At 39.9% G+C, this 21,387-nt stretch overlaps 1 protein-coding gene across 3 annotated transcripts in view; it reads left to right on the top strand.

Annotated features, from left to right (window-relative positions):
* FREM1 (FRAS1 related extracellular matrix 1) overlaps positions 1-21,387 on the top strand; it is a 118,624-nt gene that overhangs the window by 8,858 nt on the left and 88,379 nt on the right. For all 3 annotated transcript variants that reach the window (XM_036926669.2, XM_057498697.1, XM_057498698.1), the window contains exons 5-9: positions 4,994-5,317; positions 7,692-7,800; positions 10,567-10,698; positions 12,753-13,097; positions 13,698-13,840. In XM_036926669.2, the coding sequence (XP_036782564.2) occupies positions 4,994-5,317; positions 7,692-7,800; positions 10,567-10,698; positions 12,753-13,097; positions 13,698-13,840 (1,053 nt within the window). The remainder of the gene's footprint in view (positions 1-4,993; positions 5,318-7,691; positions 7,801-10,566; positions 10,699-12,752; positions 13,098-13,697; positions 13,841-21,387) is intronic.

Below are 21,387 nucleotides of genomic sequence, written 5' to 3'. Positions count from 1 at the left end.
CAAGACAGCTGGCTCCACGGAGGTGCTCATGCTGGCTCCCGTGCCACGGAGGGTCCCCTTGCTCTGGTGGGTGGACCCGCCCAGTGGCTCATTACAACTGCAGTTGTTCATTCAGCCAGTAAGTGCTTCCAACAGTAGCTTTAGTATGTGATTCAGTATAGAGTTTCTCTTCTCTAGCTCTGCCCTCACTAAGGTAACTTAAGAAGGACTGGGGCCAGTTACATGCTACCCTTCTCTTTCCTTCCATATTCTTCATCTGGTCTTTTCATCTTTTGTAACATCTTTTGTTTGATGCTCCATTTTCTCCTTCTTTATTAGGACCTCTTATCACCTGTTAGACGAAATCAGGGGTTCCACACACCCACTATGCAAGGCCATGGGAGATCAGGGGGAAAGGAAGCCTCAGCCTCGTTTCTATGGTTGTAGCAGATTGTATTTTTATCACTCTTCCTTTAAGTTAGAGAATGGGGTCTTCAAGGAGTCAGGCCCCCAGAGGCCCCCCCGTCTTTCAATCTCTTGTAAATTCTCCTGCCCTTTCCTCCTCTTGATCCCTTCAAGTTGAAAAGATAGAGAAAATGCCTTCATTTAAAATCTATTTATATAAAATACTTAACACACTACGCTCCCAATTCATGTGCTCTATATTCGGTTCTGTGGATGGGGGGGCAACTGTGTACTAGCCGAAACAGCTCAGATTTGTGCTGATGTAAGATGGTCCAGGAGTACATTTGTGAAATACCTCCATCTTTCAAAATCTGTCTTCTCACTAGGATTTCTCCTAAGAGACTCAAATAGTGAACATTACTCCCCAAGAAATTGATAAGACAAAGAATGATAAGGAACTGATAAAACAGGGTCATAGAGTTTCCCATTGATTTCTGATCATTCTTCTATTATATAGTAAGATACTATGTTTACCATTGCAAGGCTAGCCTTTTTGTTCCTTAGATTTGCCAACTTATTCCTGTGCCAGTACTATGTCCTTCTGAACATGAAAGGTCTGTAATACGCTTTGGTATTTTACAGGCGAGTCATCTTCAAAATTTTCTTGACCCATTTTCATCTATTCTTAGTTCCAGATAAATAAATTATGTCAGTTAAAAAGAAAAAACCCTTCTAAGTATTTTTATCAGGAATGGATTAAAAATACAGATTATTTTGGAAATAAGAATGTTAGAGCATTTACCACATTGAGTTTTCTCTTCCAGAAATGAGATTTCACTTCATTTAGGCCAATGTTCTCTGATAAGTTTCTGTTGAGTTTGCATTTCTTCATGGAAGCTGAACACACTCAGGAAGTCCAGGGCTAGGCCATTTGTTTTTGTGAACTTATTGTGAATAGACACTTTTGCCTCCGTTTTGTCTTCTCATTGGTTACTGACGAAAAATAGGAAAGCTATTTTTTGCTCTAATTTTCTTTTATCTGGCTTCTTTCTTGAATTCAATTATTCTAAGAATTTTTCAGTTCTTTGGGCTTCTAAAGACCGTAATTACATGTCTCACTAATGATGATAATTTTGTCCTTTCTTTTTCAGTAATTATTCCTCTTACTTTTTCTCTATTTCTCACTTGTTTGCCAGAATAATATTAAATATAATGATGCTTATAAGAATCTTTGTCTTGTATACTTTATCAGCATCAACTTCCTGTCCTGTCCTTCTTAATGCTTTTTGCCTTGAATTCATCTTTCTTTGAAGTGAATACTGTCCTACTGCTTTTTTCCCTTACATGATAACTTTGGATCATCTTTTTACTTTTAATCTTCACATGTAATTTTATTCTAAATGCCTCCCCTATAAAGCACATAGATTTGGATACTTAATTTCAGAATATCTGTCTTGAACAAGGGAATATAAGCTGTATTTTTGTAGTAATGGACATGTGTGTTTTTACCCTATTATCTTGTCTTATGCTTTCTTGCTAATTAAAGAAGTTTGTCTTGCAGTTTAGGTTATATTTTCTTTGCCTTTTTCTTACTTATTAGAAAACCCTTTATCCCATACTATGTTTTACTAGGATTTAGTTCTATATTTTAAAAAATCCTTTAACTTATATTTTTAATATTAAAGTCAAAAATATGAAATGAGGTCCCTTGGATTCTTCCTATGTACAGTGAGGATTGAGCCTATGTATCCTTTCTCCTGGCAGTTGCCCAACTTCCAGAATTTGTTTATACTATCTGCAGTTTAGTTCTAGCATAGGGTTGTTATATCTTATTATTTCTTATATCGCCTCTCTTTTATTTCAAGTAATTGAAAAATCCATTTTGTTGAAGCAACGTATTTATTTAGGCTTAGCGTGAGGCTTAATTGGTCTTATGGTTTGGCACCAGTCCTTTTTATACAGTGATTTCCCCATTCTTGAGTTTTCCAATTATGAATCTTAAATAATTATTCTCAAGAGCACTTGAAGAATAGAGACTCTGAACCCTGGGGTGTCTCAGCACACCACTCATCTGTCTTCAGAACCATGTGCCAGTGAGGGTCAGGTTTGACTGTCTTCTCTGTTTCTCTGCTGTGCTTGTCTCTTCCAGGCTTTGCTGGCTGGTTTCTGAACTTCCAGGTTGAGGGGTGGGTGGTTTGTGGGGAATGATGGAGAGAGAGGTCTTATTTGATCAGGAACCAGTGGATGGGACTTCATGATCTGAGTCTGGCAGATGTTTCAGGCTGCTGCCTTGTCTCTGGGGCAGCGCCACGGTTCCTGTGGAAATGCCACCCCATGGAGGTCTCTCACAGCAGATCTCTCAGCTCGGGAGGATGCGTTTCTAGCCTGAGAGACCTCTTGCAATTCCTCCCACAGCTCCTGGGATGGGATTTCCACCTCCAGCTCTGGCTGCTGGGATTCTCTCAGATGCAGCCTAAAGGCCAGGGTCCAGGATGACCACAAACTGACCCTCTGTGCCACTCGGCCCATATCCGGGAGCACTCATGTATTCCTTCCTGCCGCAAACAAGGGCTCTAGGCTGATCCCAGCACAGCCGCCATTACCCTTCTGCCTCTGACCCCTGAGCTTCCCTAGGTATGAGCCCAGCATCAGCCCTCTGTGTGTCCCACCTGTAGAAGACACATTTTAAGGCTGTTTTCAGGGAAACTTCTCTGCTGACCCCTGAGACAAGGGGTATAGCACTGCCTCACTCTTCCTCTTTGTGGGGTGTGTGGTGTTGGGGTCGAGGGGGTGACTCAGCACAACAAAGCACTCTTCTTTCCAAATGAATCTCTTTCTCTTATCTCTCTCAACCCTTTCAGATTCTTACAGTGGGTGAGAAGGTTCTAGAGTCTGGAACTGTAATTTCTTTGTAACTTCTGCCTGTAGTAATTCTCTCACATTATTTTGAAATCTGATATCTCTTCTATTGGAACTTCAGTTGAAACTGAGCCAAGAATGCCATTTTTAACATTCTGTTACATACAGATTACAGCTTCTAGTCAATATCCTGTGTTCAGCAGTATTGGACAAACATGACTCTGGTCATTAAGCCTGGTTCTCTCAAAAATGGGAAACATCAGATCCTGTGATGATCAGTGTCTCCTGCTATGGGATTCTTCCTCCTGCGGCACTTTTTGAAGCCTCAGACCCCAAGATGCAGCTTCATGGTTCTCTGGAGACCCCACCAGTGGTACCCCCTGCTCCTGGCCCCCTCCTCTGAGGAGATGCATTCCTGGCCTGAGTGGTCGCTCGCAGCACCAATGATCTGCTCCTTACCCAAAGACCCAGCATTTAAACTAACTAGACAACTGAGCCACCATCTTTCAGTTGCATATGTACCGAGTTATGGAGATTTTCCTTCATTCTGCCTTTGCCGCTTTAAAGCCACATGCCAGGAAATGGGCAGGGTGGCTGGAGGAGCGTGGTGGTGTGTGCCGCACACTGCCAAGTGCTTTGCTTTGGCTATTGCATTTAATCCTCACTTGATGCTTGGGAGCCAATACTCTCACTTTAAAAATAGGGGAAAACAAGATTTAGGGGTAAATAACTTGTCTAAGGTCACACAAATTGTAAATGCTGGGGATAGAACCTAAGGCACCATTCATCCCAATGCCTAAATCACTGCCCCTCTCAACCTTGGCTGTGTGTTAGAGTCACCAGAGAGCTTTAAAAAAGACCAGTTTTCAGGCCTCCTCCTTGGAACAATAAATCAGAATTTCTGGAGATGGGGCTTGTGCATCAGGATGTGTTAAAAACTGTCCACAGGACTCTACTGTGGATCCAGGTGCCTGCCAGACCACTGCTGGACACAACTTTTTAGGCTATGACCTAGGATTAAAGATCATATATATAATTTTTTTTTAAGTTTTTTTCATTTTGGTGTCATTAATATACAATTACACAAGCAACATTGTGGTTACTAGATACCCTCCATTATCAAGTCCCCACCACATACCCCATTACAGTCACTGTCCATCAGTGTAGTAAGATGCTGTAGAATCACTACTTGTCTTCTCTGTGCTGTACTGCCTTCCCTGTGCCCCCATCCGCTACATTATGTGTGCTAATCATAATGCCCCTTTTCCCCTTACTCCTCCCTTCCCACCCATCGTCCCCAGACCCTTTCCCTTTGGTAACCACTAGTCCATTCTTGGGTTCTGTGAGTCTGCTGCCATTTTGTTCCTTCAGTTTTCCTTTGTTATTATACTCCACAAATGAGTGAAATCATTTGATACTCATCTTTCTCTGCCTGGCTTATTTCACTGAGCATAATACCCTCTAGCTCCATCCATGTTGTTGCAAAGGGTAGGATTTATTTTCTCCTTATGGCTGAGTAATATTCCATTGTGTATATGTACCACATCTTCTTTGTCCATTCATCTACTGATGGACTTAGGTTGCTTCCAATTCTTGGCTATTGTAAATAGTGCTGTGATAACCATAGGGGTGCATATGTCTTTTTCAAACTGGGCTACTGCACTCTTTGGGTTAAAGATCAAATTGACCCTGTATGCTGTCACTGCTTTCACACTCACTGCCACTTCAAACTTTCTCTTTCCTTCAACAGTCAGAGCGTGCGTGGTTGCCTGTGCGTATCAGAGCGGGCATTCCTAATCAGACTCCAAGGGCTGCATTCATGGCCATGTATATTCTGGAAGTGGATCAGTTCATTCTGACCTCTTTGACAACAGCAGTTCTGGACTGTGAAGAGGATGAGACCCCCAAGCCCTTACTGGTATTCAACATTACTAAAGCCCCACGCCAGGGCTATGTGACGCACCTGTGGGATCACACCAGACCGGTCTCCTCATTTACCTGGAAGGACCTAAATGACATGCAGATTGCCTATCAGCCACCCAACAGCAGCCATTCTGAGAGGAGACAATTTGAGGTAAGAAGAGAGATGAAGCTTCTAGCCCATTTGGTATTTACAGTTACTCAAGAGGCCTCTCCCTTTGCCTTCGGGTTAGTCTGTACATTCAGTGCCTCAAAAGAGAATCAATACCTGTAAGCCAGAAGGCAAGCGCAGGGCCTAGAGGAGTCAGGGAAGTGGTGCAAGTGAGCAAGACTGCCTGAGGCGAGACTGCGAGGAACTGAAGGAATAGCTGATTTAGGATTTAGGAAGCTGCTGCAACTCAGCTCCAGTCGGACCCTCTGCAAATACAGTCGGACCCAGTGTTGCTATAGCTCTTGTTTGTCAAGAAAAGTTGGAAATCCATTATTATTTTATTTTGTAAAAATGTTTCCATTTTTAAATGTAGAAACCATATTAAATATTGTAATACATATTGTGCCAGCTACAAAATATTTCTTAGGGCCCCATTTGGCCCAAGGTTCACCAGTTTCAGAGCTCTGGTGACCTCGACAGCCTTCCTGCATTGCATAGACCATTAATGTTAGAGACAACTTTGTTTACAATTCTTTCTTGAAAAAATTCTTTTTCTTTTTTGTTTAGGAGAGTTTTTTTATTGGGATCCATAGTTTTTATTGATAATACTAACTCAGGATAGGAGATTTCATGATCTTATTGGATGACTAATTTCACTATCCAACACTTTTCATCAGGAAAGTCCTCTTTATATCTAATCTAAATACCTTCTGCTGTTTCAGCCTCTTTCCTCCTCTTTTGTATAGGATGAGAGTGGAGAACAGCTGGCTACACACTTGCACATAATAACCCTGCACAAACTTACAGACCTACCAGCAAGTTGATTGAAAGAGGATGGAAAGTTTAAATGAGCAGATTAATGCAGACTTGAGTTTAGGTTTATTAAGGAAAATGAGTGTCCCTGGTGTTAGCAAATTGTCCTCTATCTAATTTAGGCATTTTCTGCATTTAGCTGCAAGGGTAGACAAAAAGACTCAGACTATAAATGCCGTGCTTTCCCCTTTGATTTTGTTTCCTTCACCTCATAATCATCGGTGGCAGCTGCTTTTTGCTTTCTTGCTCTCGCTTCCCATTCCTTCCACATGATGAAGTCATTTCCCATTAGACATCTGGTTTTACCTGGAGTTCACAAAGAAAGTGCCACTGCTCTGGCTGTGAAGTGTGTGTATTTTCTGGCATTGAATAATGCAACCTTAAAGCAGAACCTGTCCAAATGTGTGATTTTTGTTGCTGTTGTTAGAAGGTAACTCTCATTTTTCTCAGCAATTTTGTGCTTTTCAGATTACATGGGCCAGAAGTCCTGGGCCTCTGAAGAACTTGGTTTATTCCTCCAAGTTGGGTGGTGCCCCCGGGAGCAGAGCCTCCCCTGGGCTGTAGCTCCAGGGCAGTCTGTTCTTTCAGGCATGAAAATCCAACTCATTTTATTAGGTATTATGTTTATTTGAGAAGAAATTCCCATTTTGAATGGCTCAATCTAATAAATATTTACATTACACCTCCAAAAAGACATCCCCACCTCAGTATAGTTTCATTTTTAGTCTGTTACTTTGGCACCATTGGGTTTGTTTCTTTTGTTATATAGTATTTGTTGATATCTTGCTGTCTGATAATTTCTCTTCTCAAATGGACCACACATTCTTCAAAAATAGGCAGTGTACCTTCCATTTCTGTATTATACACATCCTTCTCTGTCAACACCTTGTGAAATATATACATAGCACGTAATAAGGCTCAAAACTTACAGCCCCACTTATTATGGATTTGATGGGAGCACATAAAGTCTGGATATATAAAATATATCTAGTAGGATACATGGCTATGGCTCAGAGTCTCTTATAAACTGCACCATTAACATTTTGGGCTGGATAATTGTTGTGGAGGCGGTCGTGTGCATGGTAGAATTTAGTAGCATCCCTGACCTTTATCCACTAGATGCCATTAGCACCCCCTCAGCCCCATACACACATATACTCATTTGTCAGACCAAAAATATCTCCAGGTATTCCCAAATGTCCCCACATGGGATAAAATCACCCCCAGTTGAGAGCACTGCTCCAGGCTCTGTACCACTGAGAGAGGCCCAAGTGGGCTGATGCTGGACACACATAGTCTCCTGAGCAAATACGGAGACATTTCTCCACCATATTTATTCACTTCGGGTTAGGAAATCCTTTTCTTGGGGTGGGGTGGTGGGATTTAAAAATCCTGATAGATTAAGGTACAAAATCTAGACCCTGAAAAAGTAAAAAATGAGATCAGGCAACAGCAGAAACCTGAATCTGTTTTGCCTTCATCTATGGTATATACCCCAGAAATAATGGTATTTTAAAACTATAGGTTGTCAACATGTGGTTCATATGCAACTGTTTGCTTACAGGTGGAGGTGGAGGTATATGACTTCTTCTTTGAAAGGAGCGCACCTATTACAGTCCACATCTCCATCAGAACAGCAGATACAAATGCCCCGCGAGTGTCCTGGAACACAGGTGAAGCTCAGTATAGGGTGTCCAGAAACCTAGCCCTAAAGGAAGACAAGAAAGTATATGGGTCGGGAAAGGAAGGTGGTTTTATTCCCATTTCACACATGAGGCAACTGAAACCCAGCCAGGTGAAGAGTATCCGATGGTTGTTTTGTTTTGTTTTATTTTACCTACAGACAGGGTGATAAATTGAAATCCAGGATTCCTGTGTCCTGAAGCTAAGTTCTTTCCTCTGCAGAAGATAAGCCAAAGGAACACCTTTCAATTTGATGAGTCAAAAGAGTGACTATTTGTGATATCAGCTATAGTTGGACTGAGAGAGAAAAGGTCTCCAACTCAAATTGTTTAGAGAGATTGAAGGAAAGGGTAGACTGTAATCTGTATTCCTATTTTTAAGTCAGGTTGCATATAAACTACAGTAAATAAATGAAAGCTTATTTGTTTTAAAAGAGGGCTTTGCTCTGCCTTTCATTTCTAGATGGACTTATAATGCAATGTATATATTTAGATCAGATGTAAATGTTGGATGTGAATGAAGATTTCTTCCTTTCTCACTAATCCCATCAGTAACATTCACAGCATACTTAAAAGCAGTGGTAGGTTCTGTTAAGAGGAAAATTTCTGTGTCTCATTTAAATCCTCAGGTGGCAGCTTAAACAAGTTGCCTTTTCTGTATGCATGTGTGTGTGTGCTGGCACGTGGATTGACACATGCACATGTAGGTGTTTGTAAGTATGTGAGTTTCAGTAGAGACTGAGAACACCAATTCAGCAGCCTTGATTTATAATTCTGGCTCTATGTCCTACTTTACATTTGTTGAGGAATAATGAGAGAAAAGAAGGAATCAGTAACCTAAAGTTTAGTAATGATCACATTTTAGGTAAATTATTACTTGAGCAGAGAGACTTAATATCTGTATGTGTATGTGTGATCTTTGAAACCCAGACTTATTAAAGAGAGCTCCATATCTGGTTTTGGCTAGAGCAGAATCCTTTTTAAAATGAATTTCCACATATTATGAACTTAATATATGTTCATTGTTGGAAACTTGGAGAGCACATTAATAGGATAAATAGTAATGAATGAATGGTAATGCATAAATGAATGAAATAGTAATAAATGAATAGAATCATTTATTACTCCATCATGAAAATATAACCACTGTGAATATTTTGGTGTAAGTACTTCTAGTGTTCTTGCTTGCCCTTCTGCTGTCTCCCATGATGCTTTGAGCTGTGTGGTACTAGGTACTCTTGGCTCTCAAACCCTTACTGCCCATCACAAAGATCCTTTATGTGTGCTTCTGCCCTCCTTCTCCCTTCCTTTCTCCTTCTCTCTTTCTCTCTCACTCTTTTTTTCTTTCTTTGTCTGTCTTATATACTCTGCGTCTTAGCACAGGTTTGTTAGCAAACAGTCCCGAGGCGAATCACATACACTAACCCTATACTGAAAACAGGGAAAGGGGAAAAGGAAAGTGAAGGGGGCAAATAAAAAGGTGGTGTGAATAAGCTGGTTACAGCTTTATGAGAAAATACAGCTGATTGCTCAGTAGTGCTAATGTCTCCAGGAGGAGATAGAACCACTGTGTGGGGGGAGAGTCCGAGGTGGGGTGGGAGAAAAGTAAGCAATCTAACTGTCAGGTCCTTCCTGTTTCCTGTCTCCTCTCAGTTTGCCTCACTGGATATTAACTCCCTACATGTTCATGTTGCATTTCCTGGTTCCTCTCAGCAGGGGCCACACAAATTTCCTGGGACCCATGGTGTGGGATGTGGCCACGGTCACAAGGGAACTTATGCCGAAACCAGGCCATTGCCCAAGTGGGCTGTTGAGGTCACCAGCCATGTCAAAAGGTGAGGCAGTGGCAGCAGCCCAGGCTTTACCATTGTGAGGAACCCTCACGGGCCTGCCTCAGCTGGAAAGCAGGTCATAGCCAGGGAGGCTGGGGAAGCCAGGCAGATTGGAGCGGGGCATCACCTGGCTCCACCAGTACATTGTCTTTAAATTTTATTAATTTGTTTCTTTAAAAAGCCCTACTCCCTTTCAAGATTCCCTGCAATCGGTTGGCTCCCAGCTCTACTGAATAAGGGGAATGGTTGTTGCTACGGCTCCCGTTTCTGAGTGTTCAGCCTAAAATCTGTATTCTTCTTGCTCTGAGCAGACCTCACCCTCCCCAGATTTCCCCCAGCATCCAGGGTCCAAGGAGAAGGTTTTATTTTAACTCCTTTAGTTGTAAAAGTCCCTTCCATAACAGAGTCTAGACGAAGGTTCAGCCCTCATTGGAAAGTGTCAGACGCTTCCTGTCTAACACCAGTAAACACTCCCCTAGCTCAGTAGCTCTGTATTTGCATATTTAACCACTTTACATTCTCTGTCCTGTGGCTACTTTCACACTCACAGATTATATGTAAAAGCACTCTGATTCTTTGGCCCACTTAAAATTTCTGGAGGTAGCCTTTGAAAAATTCCTTGTGGACATTTTTGAACTAGAGAGCACCTTGAACATAACATCTGTCCCTTTCTTTAGTATTTATTTTCTCATACTGTCATGCCTCTTAAGGGTATATCATAAGGAACCGGCTGTCAGATTGGAGTTACTGCTAGTAAAAGTAAAAATATTATAAAAAATAAAAGCTAAAATCTGGTTTATGAAAAGCTTTTGAGCATACAATTTTCAGCTAGTTTTGTGAGTGAAGATTCATTGATTTTGTCTTAAATTAGGCATGTTGGCATGTCATTGAACTTTCCAGGACACTTCTCTATTTTCTCTTGTAGGTCTGAATCTCCTGGAGGGGCAGTCTCGGGCCATCACTTGGGAACAGTTTCAGATTGTTGACAATGATGATATTAATGCTGTCCAGCTAGTCACCGTGGGTGGCCTGCAGCATGGACGGCTTACACTTAGAGGTGAATGATCAACCCGTGTAACCTAGAAAAGAATCCAAGAACTGTTTTCTCCAAAAAAAAATTAGGAGAAAATTTCAAAAGCTGGAGATCTTGAAGCCATTGGCTTTTGTGTTAGGGCATTCACATCAGTGGGTGACCCTTTATGAACAGTGTTCATGCTTAGCTCATTATTTAAATCTCAAATGCCATCTAGGACTCCTAAATATACTCCTCAACTGATTACATTATCCCAGCTAGAAGACAAAGTATTTCCCTCTCATCCCTCTGCTTCAGAGAAATATATTGAGAAATAGAAAAACCTATTTTTTTTCATTTTATCATTATTTTGTTATATTATTAGTGGCAGTTACCATAGTTTAAAATAAATGGATTTGTAATTATAGGGATGGTAGATAACAAGATAATGGCCCTGCTAAAAATAAATTCATATCATGATAATATAGTCCATTCCTTATAATATGTTCAGAGGATTTAATTTAATTATCTGATTAGTATGTCTAAATATAAGCTGAAAGAGGGCTCCTATTTATCATCATTTATGATTAGGGAGTTCTGAAATAAAATATGAAATGATAAATTCATGGTAAATTCTCTTGCCTAATCCAGGACAGTTGGAAGTCTGCTTAAGTATCAGTTAAGGTAGATGTTTAACTGTATGTTAGGGAAATCCAATTACAGTGACTTAAAAATTCAAGAGTTACTTTCCCCATGTGAAAGTTGCTCAGAGGTAGGCATTACATATCCATGATGCCAGCTGCTCTCTTCTGCTCTGTCAGTGATCATAAGATGGCACCCAGACCTCAGGCTTCAGGTCTGCATTAGAGGAAGGGAGAAAGAGAAGGGACAGTTAAAAAGTTATGTCATTTAGTTTTCTCTCTGTAACAACTTTTTCCAGGCATCTGATACAATAACTTCCACTTTTATCTCCTACCAAGTCACATACTACCCCAGGTGCAATGCACTCTGGAACCTGAGTATTTTTAAATGGTCATATTGCCCTTCCAAAGAAAACTAAGATTCTGGTCCTGAGGAAGAAGCAGAAAGTGGCTATTGGGCAAGTAACTCAGAGTGTCCATTATACTAATGTTTAATCATTTATTCCAGTGAGTTCTTTAATACAACCATACAGTGTGGGGGGAGTACTGGGGCAACTGCCATCAAGAATAGTTTATACAGAGTGAAGAAATGTTTATTAATATTGTAGAAATAAAGTGGAGAATGGTAGTCCCTGATGCAATGATGTTCTGGCTCAGAGGAGGTAGAAAATAGCACTAACATCTATTAAGTATTTACTTTGTGCCAGGTACTGTGCAAAGCATTCTACATACTTTATCTTATATCAACTTTATGATGTGAGGTGACATTATTATTCCCACCTTACAAATGGGGAACCTGAGACTTAGAGAAGTTGACTTGTCTAAAGTCATGAACCTAGAAAGTGGCAGACCTGGGATTTGAACCCAGGCCAGTTGATATGAGAACTCCAGCTTATGGCCGGTAAGCCAGTGATTCTCAAACTTCAGCATGCATTAGACTCTTCTGGAGGGTTTGACAAAACACACATTGCTGGGCCCCACCCCCAGAACTTCTGATTCAGTAGGTCTGGGGTAGGACCCAGGAACCTGCATTTCTGATGACTATCCAGATGCTGCTAATGCTGCTGCTCTAGACCTCTCCTCTGAGAGATGCTGCCATGTAGGATGATGGCAATGAGTTGAAGAATAATTCACATTTATTGTAGCCTTGCTATTGTTTAAGATCCCTCATCCTTACTAGGGAATAGGAGGTGGGTATTACTATCCTTGTTTTATAGATGAAACTCAAATAAATTAAATGCCTTGCCCAAGTCCACAGAGCCAATAAGTGTTATGCCCAATATTCAAAACCAGGTTTGTGGAGGCCCAGAGCCCACTAAACAGTCCACTGTCCTTCTAGGTGAAGAGGGTGTCAGCTGCGCCACTTCCCTTCGCGCTCCCTCTTCTAGTGCTGCTTCCGTGACAGCAGCTGCCTCTGCACCCCTCTTTCACCAGTTCCGTCTCTGCTCTCTCCATCAGGGGGGAAAGGATTTCTCTTCACTGTGGCTGACCTTCAGGATGGAGCTGTTCGCTATCATCACGACGACAGCGACTCCACCAAAGACTTTGTAGCCTTCAGAATATTCGATGGGCACCACAGCATCCTCCATAAGTTTCCCATCAACATCTTGCCCAAAGATGACAGTCCCCCGTTCCTCATAACTAATGTTGTGATTGAGGCGGAGGAGGGGCAGACCCTCCTGATCCAGGGCTCGATGCTGAGAGCTTCAGACATGGACTCCGGGGACGACTACATCTTCTTTAACATCACAAAACCCCCTCAGGCTGGTGAGATCTTGAAGAAACCAGGGCCAGGACTGATAGGTAAGTTCTGGGCAGTTAAGATGGCTTGTGTCAGAATTTATGCAAAGGTGGACAAGTTTATGAGGTAAGATACCATTATTCCCATTTTATAGATGGGAAGCCTGAGACTTAAGGGAAGTTGATCTATCCAAGGTTGTGTATTTAGAAAGTTTCAGAGCTGGGTCTCAGGGTACCCATTACATCATGAAAAATTAAGTCTGTCAAACAAGGTGATAAAACAAATAAGTTTGATGAGAAATGTTTGGCCTATGATAAAGTAACTTCATCAGTGACATTTGTTTACATTTTGTTCAAATAATTCATAACTTCTTAAAGTACTTAGGAGTAACAAAATGGAGATCAAGTAGTTAGTGTAACTTCAGACTGTTTCTTAAAAATATTTCTATAATGCTAAGTTTTCTACATATTTTAAGACAGGTATAGTAACTTAAATTTTTTTGCTTTGTATTTATGAACTTTGATAAAAGCATTTAATGAAAATTCCTTGGACACATACACATAGTAGGTAGAAAAGACTTTGGAGATAAGCCCAATATTTTTATATACCCCAGCATGTGGCAGATTGTCACTAAAATATGTGGTATTTTGTGGACCCCATAGGCTATCCTGTCCCTGGCTTTCTTCAGAAGGATCTGTTTAATGGCATCATTTACTATCGTCACTTTGGTGGAGAAATCTTTGAAGATTCTTTTGAATTTGTCCTGTGGGATAGCCATGAACCTCCTAATCTCTCAGTGCCACAGGTAAGAGGCCACCTCTGAACACTTTCCCAAAGTCTCATCTACAGATCTCAGTTCTGGAAGGCATTATTAGAAACTACATGAAAACCAGTATCAAGTTTCAAAATTTGAGAAGCAATTGATTAAGTAAAATTAAGTCAATTTTTTTTATAATGTGACTTCTTTATCATTTACTTTTTTCATGAGTTTTGTAAATTTCCATGTATGCATTATTTTTAAGGCTATTTAACCATGGGACCCTTTTATATAAAGCACCTCATAAAATGTGCCAGCTTCATAACACTCAAGAAAACATTGACATTTTATGTATGGTGTCTGGAGTTAGACTGTGTGTTTCTCTCCTGCCCTTGACACCTTGACATCGACTAACTGGTTGACTTGTGCCTTAGTTTCCTCATCTTAAACCAGGTAATAATACAACTTCCTTATGGAGTGATTGTGAAGGTGAGATAGTACATATAAAGTACTTAGAACTTTCTGGCACATGGTAAATTAAATACTCAGTAGATAAATTCTCTATCATTATTGCTTTGAAGAACTAAGAGTTTTAGTACCATTCAAGGATATCATTTAAATACATAGTATGCAGAAATAGGTTTATGGAGGCATTCTCATCTAGAAATTACAGAAAATGGGGTTAGTGTAGGGACTGGACAGCTATGAAAGGGTAGACTTCTTGCAAAGACAGGATGGTTGGTGGTAGGGGTAGAAAAATAGACAGCTAGCAGTAAGTGATCACCTTGAATACATGGTTCTTTTTGCTAGGAATTTGATGCCTATTTTCTTAGCTTGATAGCATGTATAAATAGGGATCTTAGCAAGTCTTGAATCAGTCCTGGAATGACTACTTGGATGTGTCTGGTTGGTTCTATGATGTCTTCTTATAATGTCAAAGTCACTCACTCATGACTGACTTGTCATCTGTTTGCTATGATGCAGCTAACAAAAGGGGTGATCAGAAGGAATGTGAGAAAGCCCAGAAGCTGGGGGGAGTAAGTGGTCCCTGTTAAGAGGAAATGGAAAAGGAGAAAATTCTCAATTCATCTGCTTATTGAGTAACAAATCAACCCCTGTACAAATAACAGCCCCCTCTTTTCATCAATATTATATGCCATTTCTAGATGATATGTTTGCTTGAGGTGTTAGTCTGGTAGTCTAAAATGGCAACTATTCATAGGATTTATTTCTAATCTTCTGTTATATCTATTCAAACTGAGCTTTGTTTCTAACTAGAATACCGCATCACTTTCAGCAGACTACATGCTTTTCTAAAAATAGCTCAGGATTTCTTTTTTCTCTTCTGCTATTATATATTTTATTGATCAGATTTTATTTATATTTATATCACTTACAGATCAAATATAGGTGCCAGATCCCTCTATAATAAGAACCATGTTAATGAAAACTTTATTGAAACAGACTTATTTCTAAAACTTGGCAAATAACTCAGACTAAACTTTATAGATCCAGTTATCTGTTCCTTATGAAGGATGAGTTTCTACAGAAGAAGTCATAATCATGTTTTACTCTGCTTGCATCTTGGTAATCTATGTTGAGAGAAGGGCTGAAAGAGAGCGGGAAATTTGCTCTGACTTCATGCACTACCTATTCTTTGGCTCCTAAATATTCTCCAACTCACTTTATGTATCCACCTCTCCACCTGATATTTCTACAAGTATGTCTCACCAGCATTTTTAACTCTCACCATGCCCATAAGACATTTAGAATATTTCCCCCAAAACTTGCATAAGACCACTATAAGTAGAATCTCTGATGTCATCCCTGACCCCTTTCTCTTTCTAATATCTGCATAACCAGTCAGCAAGTCTTCCTAAATCTGCTTGCTAAATTTCTCTCATTTATCTCTACTTCCCCACCCCACTGCCATTGCTTTAGTTCCAACCTTCATCTTTAAGGGACTAGATTATCCTCAGAATCCCTCATATGATTTCTTAAGAATGGAAGAGATCATCCACATACTTGTAATTGAGAACATATAAAATCCAACGGATACAGCAGCAATGTATTTAGTAGAAAATGTATCAGTGTTCATTTTTCCCCAATTCTCTCTCTTCTGATGCCTTAGTGGCAGCCTTAAGTCTCCAGACTGAACCTACTCTCAGCTTAACATTACCCACTCCAAAGATCCTTTTCTCATGCCCCCATTTCCCAACAACACAAGATCCTTTTATATGATTTGATATCAAATCACTATAATGTGAGGCCATTATTTGTTCTAGAGGATCAGCTGTGAGCTCACTGATGCCAGGAACCCTGAATTATCTCTGTGTCTTCAGACCTTGGTACCTGCCTTGGGGTAGAATTTCAAGAACTACTGTGGTTGGTCCCTAGATGAACTCTGGTTCTTTCCATTCTTATTGAAACAAGTTAAAAATAGGAAGACTAAAACATTTGGGGAGGGAGTGAGATGGGGAGGTAATAAGTATAAAGCTGTATTCTTCAGTTTCCAGGAATTAGTGTGTGCTTAACAACAAAACAAGTACTGTGTGTATGTGTGCTGGTCAGTATTTTTGTATTATTAAATCCCAATATCATCATTGAAACTCCAATGTTTAAGGGACTTACCTGATCATCTAGTCTGTTTGATGATTCCACTTTCAATTTAGACAAATATCTAGTCATGTCCTACAAATTAAAATGTATTTAAAATGTTCAACAAACTCTGTAACTTTAAGCTATTCAAGTTAAGGTCCAGATAAGATAATTACTTGGTGGGAACTTTTGTGATCAGAAGGTTCCATAGTCACCAAAGATTAAACTCAGGCACAAGATTGCTGAGGTCATATTGTTAAAACATTTCCTTTCAAGAGGCAGAAACCAAGGATCTCCTCAGGTGAGAAACAATTTAATTAAAGCAGAAAGGAAGTTACATAAACAGGAACACCCTTACCCCCTCTCATCCTTCCCAACAGAGTACCCCTACTAAGAGATCTCACTACACATCAAGGAGTCTACCTATCAGCAAGAACCCCTTCCTTCTTTTCCTCTTGCTTGTGACTGCTGGAATCAAGTAAAGCCTCACCCACTCCATTTGCTTTTGAAAAATATTTTCTTCTTTGCCTTTCTCAATAGAGGGCTTTCTAGAGCTTAAGCCTTAAGAGACCTTAAACCAGGAGGAGTAATGTTACAAGTAAAATGGAGAGTGAAAAATGAAGACAGATGAGAGAAGCAGAAAGAGGACTAATAATCAGAGGAAGAAAGAAAGCAGATGCCACAAAGGCCTAGGTGAAAGTGGGAGCAAGCAGGAAGCAGGGCCAGATGTGAGAGCAGGTGCCAGGCCATGGGCATTGGTCATGTGGGGTGGGCAAAACTAACATGGAAGTAGTTCCTGGGGGTGAGAAGCAGCCCTAGATAATCTCAAAATACGATGCAGGATAAAGGCTCAGACAGGAATCAAAGCTCAGGGCAGAGAAAGAATTAAGAATCCAGGCCTATAAGAAAGTCAGATAACCAGTTGGCAGAGTATCGCATTGTTAGCCCAATTCTGAGGGTCAAGGTCAGGCTTTGTCATTCTGTATACTGATTTATTACTCTATATTCTGATTCCCTGCAAGTCTGTGGGTGCTTGTGGCCCTAAGTAAACCTGGAGGGATATAGGGGAAGCTGACAAGCAAGAGCCCAGATTGGTCTGGGAACGGGTATCTAGGGTCTTTGTTAACCAAATTTCAGTACAATGAGAACACTTTATTTCTCTGTGGAGTTCATTAAAATAGGATTTTTCTCACCCACAGATACACATACAATAATTACTTAAACATGAATAAATATGTAAAGACACATCAGCTTAGATGATCATAAAACACGTGGAAAAATATGCCCACCATGAATTACTACAGGGGTATAAAAAGGCACTCTTGTACATTCTTGTTACACAAAGAACACATTGGAGAATAAATTAGCATGGAAAATGGTCTCTTTGAAGGCACAATAACTATTGTTTCCTTATTAAATCCAGTTTTTCAATTAAGTGGGAGCTCACTGATCCACACTATGGTTGGGAGGTCCCACAGAGAATTTCTGAACTTTGTAGATTAGCAGAAAACTATAACTGGAAAAAAAAATTGTGACACAGCTTCAGGAGACTGCAGAAATGACTGTCATTGTATTCCTTTATTCTGATAACTGGCTTTAGTTTTTAAATATTGAAATCCTTCGTAATGAAGTAGTGAATATGCTGTAGCTTTTGTAAAAGTAATGAAGGGTGGAGACAGAATTGGTTTATTGAGCACCTACTACCAGACATTCACTGTCCTAGTACAAAGAAAAACTGAGCGCTGAGGGGGTACATGGCTGGTCCCAGGGAGCAGAGCACACAGATGGCCCAGCTGATGTTCCAGTCTTTTCTATATCACAGCAAAAGCATAAGCATGTTTAGTTTTTGCTTTGTATGTCAATTTAAAAAGGAGTTCTCTTCATTTTCAAATTGGGTATTGTGAACACTATTATCGTACCATTATAAGAGATAGTTAGTAATTGCTTTCTCACAACTCATCATGGATTACTGCAAAAAAAAAAAAATTAACATGATGATAATAGCTGTTTGGCAAAGCCTTGTTGCCCTTCTGCATGATCCAAACCTGTGTGTTTGGTTTTGAGAATTCTTAAAATCACAAGCAAGGCATATTAACTCATTCAGTGAGCCAGCACTGACAAAGTATCTGCTACCTGCAAAATACTATGCCAGACATGCAGTTGCAGAGATGAACATAATTATTGAGCACTTATTATGTGCCAGACATTTTATCTACATCGGGCTATTTGATTCTCCTGACAACTCTGTGATGTTCTTGGTATTATGCTTAATTTACAAATAAGAAAATTGATACTCAAACAATTGAGTGACTTGTTGAAGATCAATAGCTACTAAGTGCTATACCCAGGACCTTAACTCTTCACTGCCAATTTCCATGTAGTTTGCATTACAATGATTTTCACCTGTGGAGCTTCCAGTCTAGGAGAGACTGGTTTGTGAGCTATTACTTAATAATACAAGGCAATGAAATAATAATGTTTACTGAGGATTAAGGAAAATTTGGAAACAGTTAATTCCAACTGAGAAATTGAGGAAAGTTTTAAGAAGACCCTTTGAGGGTAAGAAGGACTCAGTTTGCCAGAGGAAACAGGAGAAGAAACAGGAGCACCAGATTGTCCAGACTGAAGAAACATCATGACCGCAGCATAGAGGTGGGCTTGATTGAGGACTAAGGCCTGGCCCACTGAATGCAGCAAGAGGGCTAGACCAGTGTTGGAAGATCGTAAAGGTGAAGTTGAAAAGTGGACTGTGTCTCAACTGTGGAGAGTCTTAGATGGTGTGCTAAGGAGTTTGAATAGTTCTACCCCTCCTTGGGTAGTGGTTTAGATTTTTCAGGAGTGTGAATAGCCTGAAGCTGAAGCTTGGGGGCTTGGAGATGTGTCCTGTGTGCATGGGAAAGGAGGAACCAGAAGTTACATCAAGGTTTCTAGAATCTATGACTGAGCAGAGGCAGTAGGGAAGGTGCAGGTTGTTGGTGGAAGGAAAAAGTAGAAATAAAATCAGGAACATATTTTGTGTTTTATATGCCCATTCCATAACATTTGTGACTACGTTAACTATAATAGGGCTAATTAGATTCTTAAAATATTGCATTTCTGATTCACATTCTTTTTTTTTCTTTTTTTGAGAGGGCATCTCTCATATTTATTGATCCAAGGTTGTTAACAACAATAAAATTCTGTATAGGGGAGTCAATGCTCAATGCACAATCATTAATCCACCCAAGCCTAATTCTCGTCAGTCTCCAAACTTCTGAAGCATAACGAACAAGTTCTTACATGGTGAACAAATTCTTACATAGTGAATAAGTTCTTACATGGTGAACAGTACAAGGGCAGTCATCACAGAAACTTTCGGTTTTGATCACGCATTATGAACTATAAACAATCAGGTCAAATATGAATATTCGTTTGATATTTATACTTGATTTATATGTGAATCCCACATTTCTCCCTTATTATTAGTATTATTATTATTAATTTATTTATTTTTTAAATAAAATGCTGAAGTGGTAGGTAGATGCAAGATAAAGGTAGAAAACACAGTTTAGTGCTGTAAGAGAGCAAATGTAGATGATCAGGTGTGTGCCTGTAGACTAAGCATTAATCCAAGCTAGACAAGGGCAATAAAACATCCACGTATGCAGAAGATTTCTCTTAAAATGGGGGATGAGGTTCTAAGCCTCACCTCTGTTGAGCCCCAATTTCTCACCTGATGGCCCCCCTGCGACTGTGCCTGTCTTAGGTTGTTCCTCCCTTGAAGAATCTTACCTGTCTCTGGCTAACCAGTCATCTTACGGGGCCACACAGGGAAATGTAAAGTCGGTAAGTGAGAGAGAGGCAATATTGTTTGAAAAGGTTAGCTTTTTACGTCTTTGCAGATTTATGCCCTGTGGCTTCTATGCCCAGCATTTGTCTTGAGGTATCTTTATCACTTGGAAGAATTATGATACTTGGTAAATTCGATTTGAGGCACGAATTCTATTTAAGGGTTGTAATTAGGAAGGAAGAAGAAAAGCTATAGGAGTAACAGACGGAAGAAAACATGGGAAGATTGATTATTTCTTTGACATATCTTCTTGTAGAGTAACTTAAGCATGTATAGGTTTTAAACTACTAATTAAATTGCGTACACACATTAACATAATAGGAATACAGTTACATAACCAAAGCATACCTATAATTACCAGCCATCTCCAGTGAAACCAAGAAAACCAGTTAGGCACCCTAGGCATTTGTGAAAACTTATCTATGGTATGGTGGGTATTGTCCAACTGAACTTGAACAGTCTGAGAGAAATCAGACAAATTAAAACAACTCATTCCTGGGGACTGTTCACATCCCATATGTTCTTTTAACAGTAGATAGTCTGTAGTCGTAAGATTTTGGAGCGCTACCACTTGTACTTCTCCTAATTCTTGGTTGAGTTCCAACAGTATAGATCCAGTCAAATTTGTTGTTTTACTGTATGCAGAGGCCAGCTTATATATCTCCTTCTTCATTCCAATGGCAAGTCCAGGAACCGGTGGGGTGAATGCAGCTACAACTGCAGCATTGCCTGGATCTTTGTTGAGGTTTTTTGATGATCATCTTCTGGTATGACTCTTCCAGAGAGTGCTGATGTTGGAAGTTCTTCATATTGTATCTTAGTTCATTTTCTGGGTAGCCAAATTAGGCTTTGATCCTTTGCCCACACTTTGATATGCCCTTTATACCACTGTGAGGAACTCATTGGAGGTCACTACACAGGAACTGCTTTTTTTTTTTTTTTAAGAGGAAGTAATATTATCAGAAAAATGTACCTCCATAGCCGATCATCTGACACCCTTTAAGTAATCAAAATTAAGGATATTTAAAGCATGCATTTATCGTTGATTTACAGTTAGTTTTATCCTATCAGGGAGTAATCCCCCTTTTCTTTCTTTCTTTATTTTTTTTTTTGGTATCACTAATCTACACTTACATGACGAATATTATGTTTACTAGGCTCTCCCCTA

The sequence above is a fragment of the Manis pentadactyla genome, chromosome 3 (assembly GCF_030020395.1).
Source record: "Manis pentadactyla isolate mManPen7 chromosome 3, mManPen7.hap1, whole genome shotgun sequence".
NCBI classification, from domain to species: domain Eukaryota; kingdom Metazoa; phylum Chordata; class Mammalia; order Pholidota; family Manidae; genus Manis; species Manis pentadactyla.
Note: the sequence above shows the minus strand (reverse complement) of the source record. Positions and strands in the feature narration are given on the sequence as shown.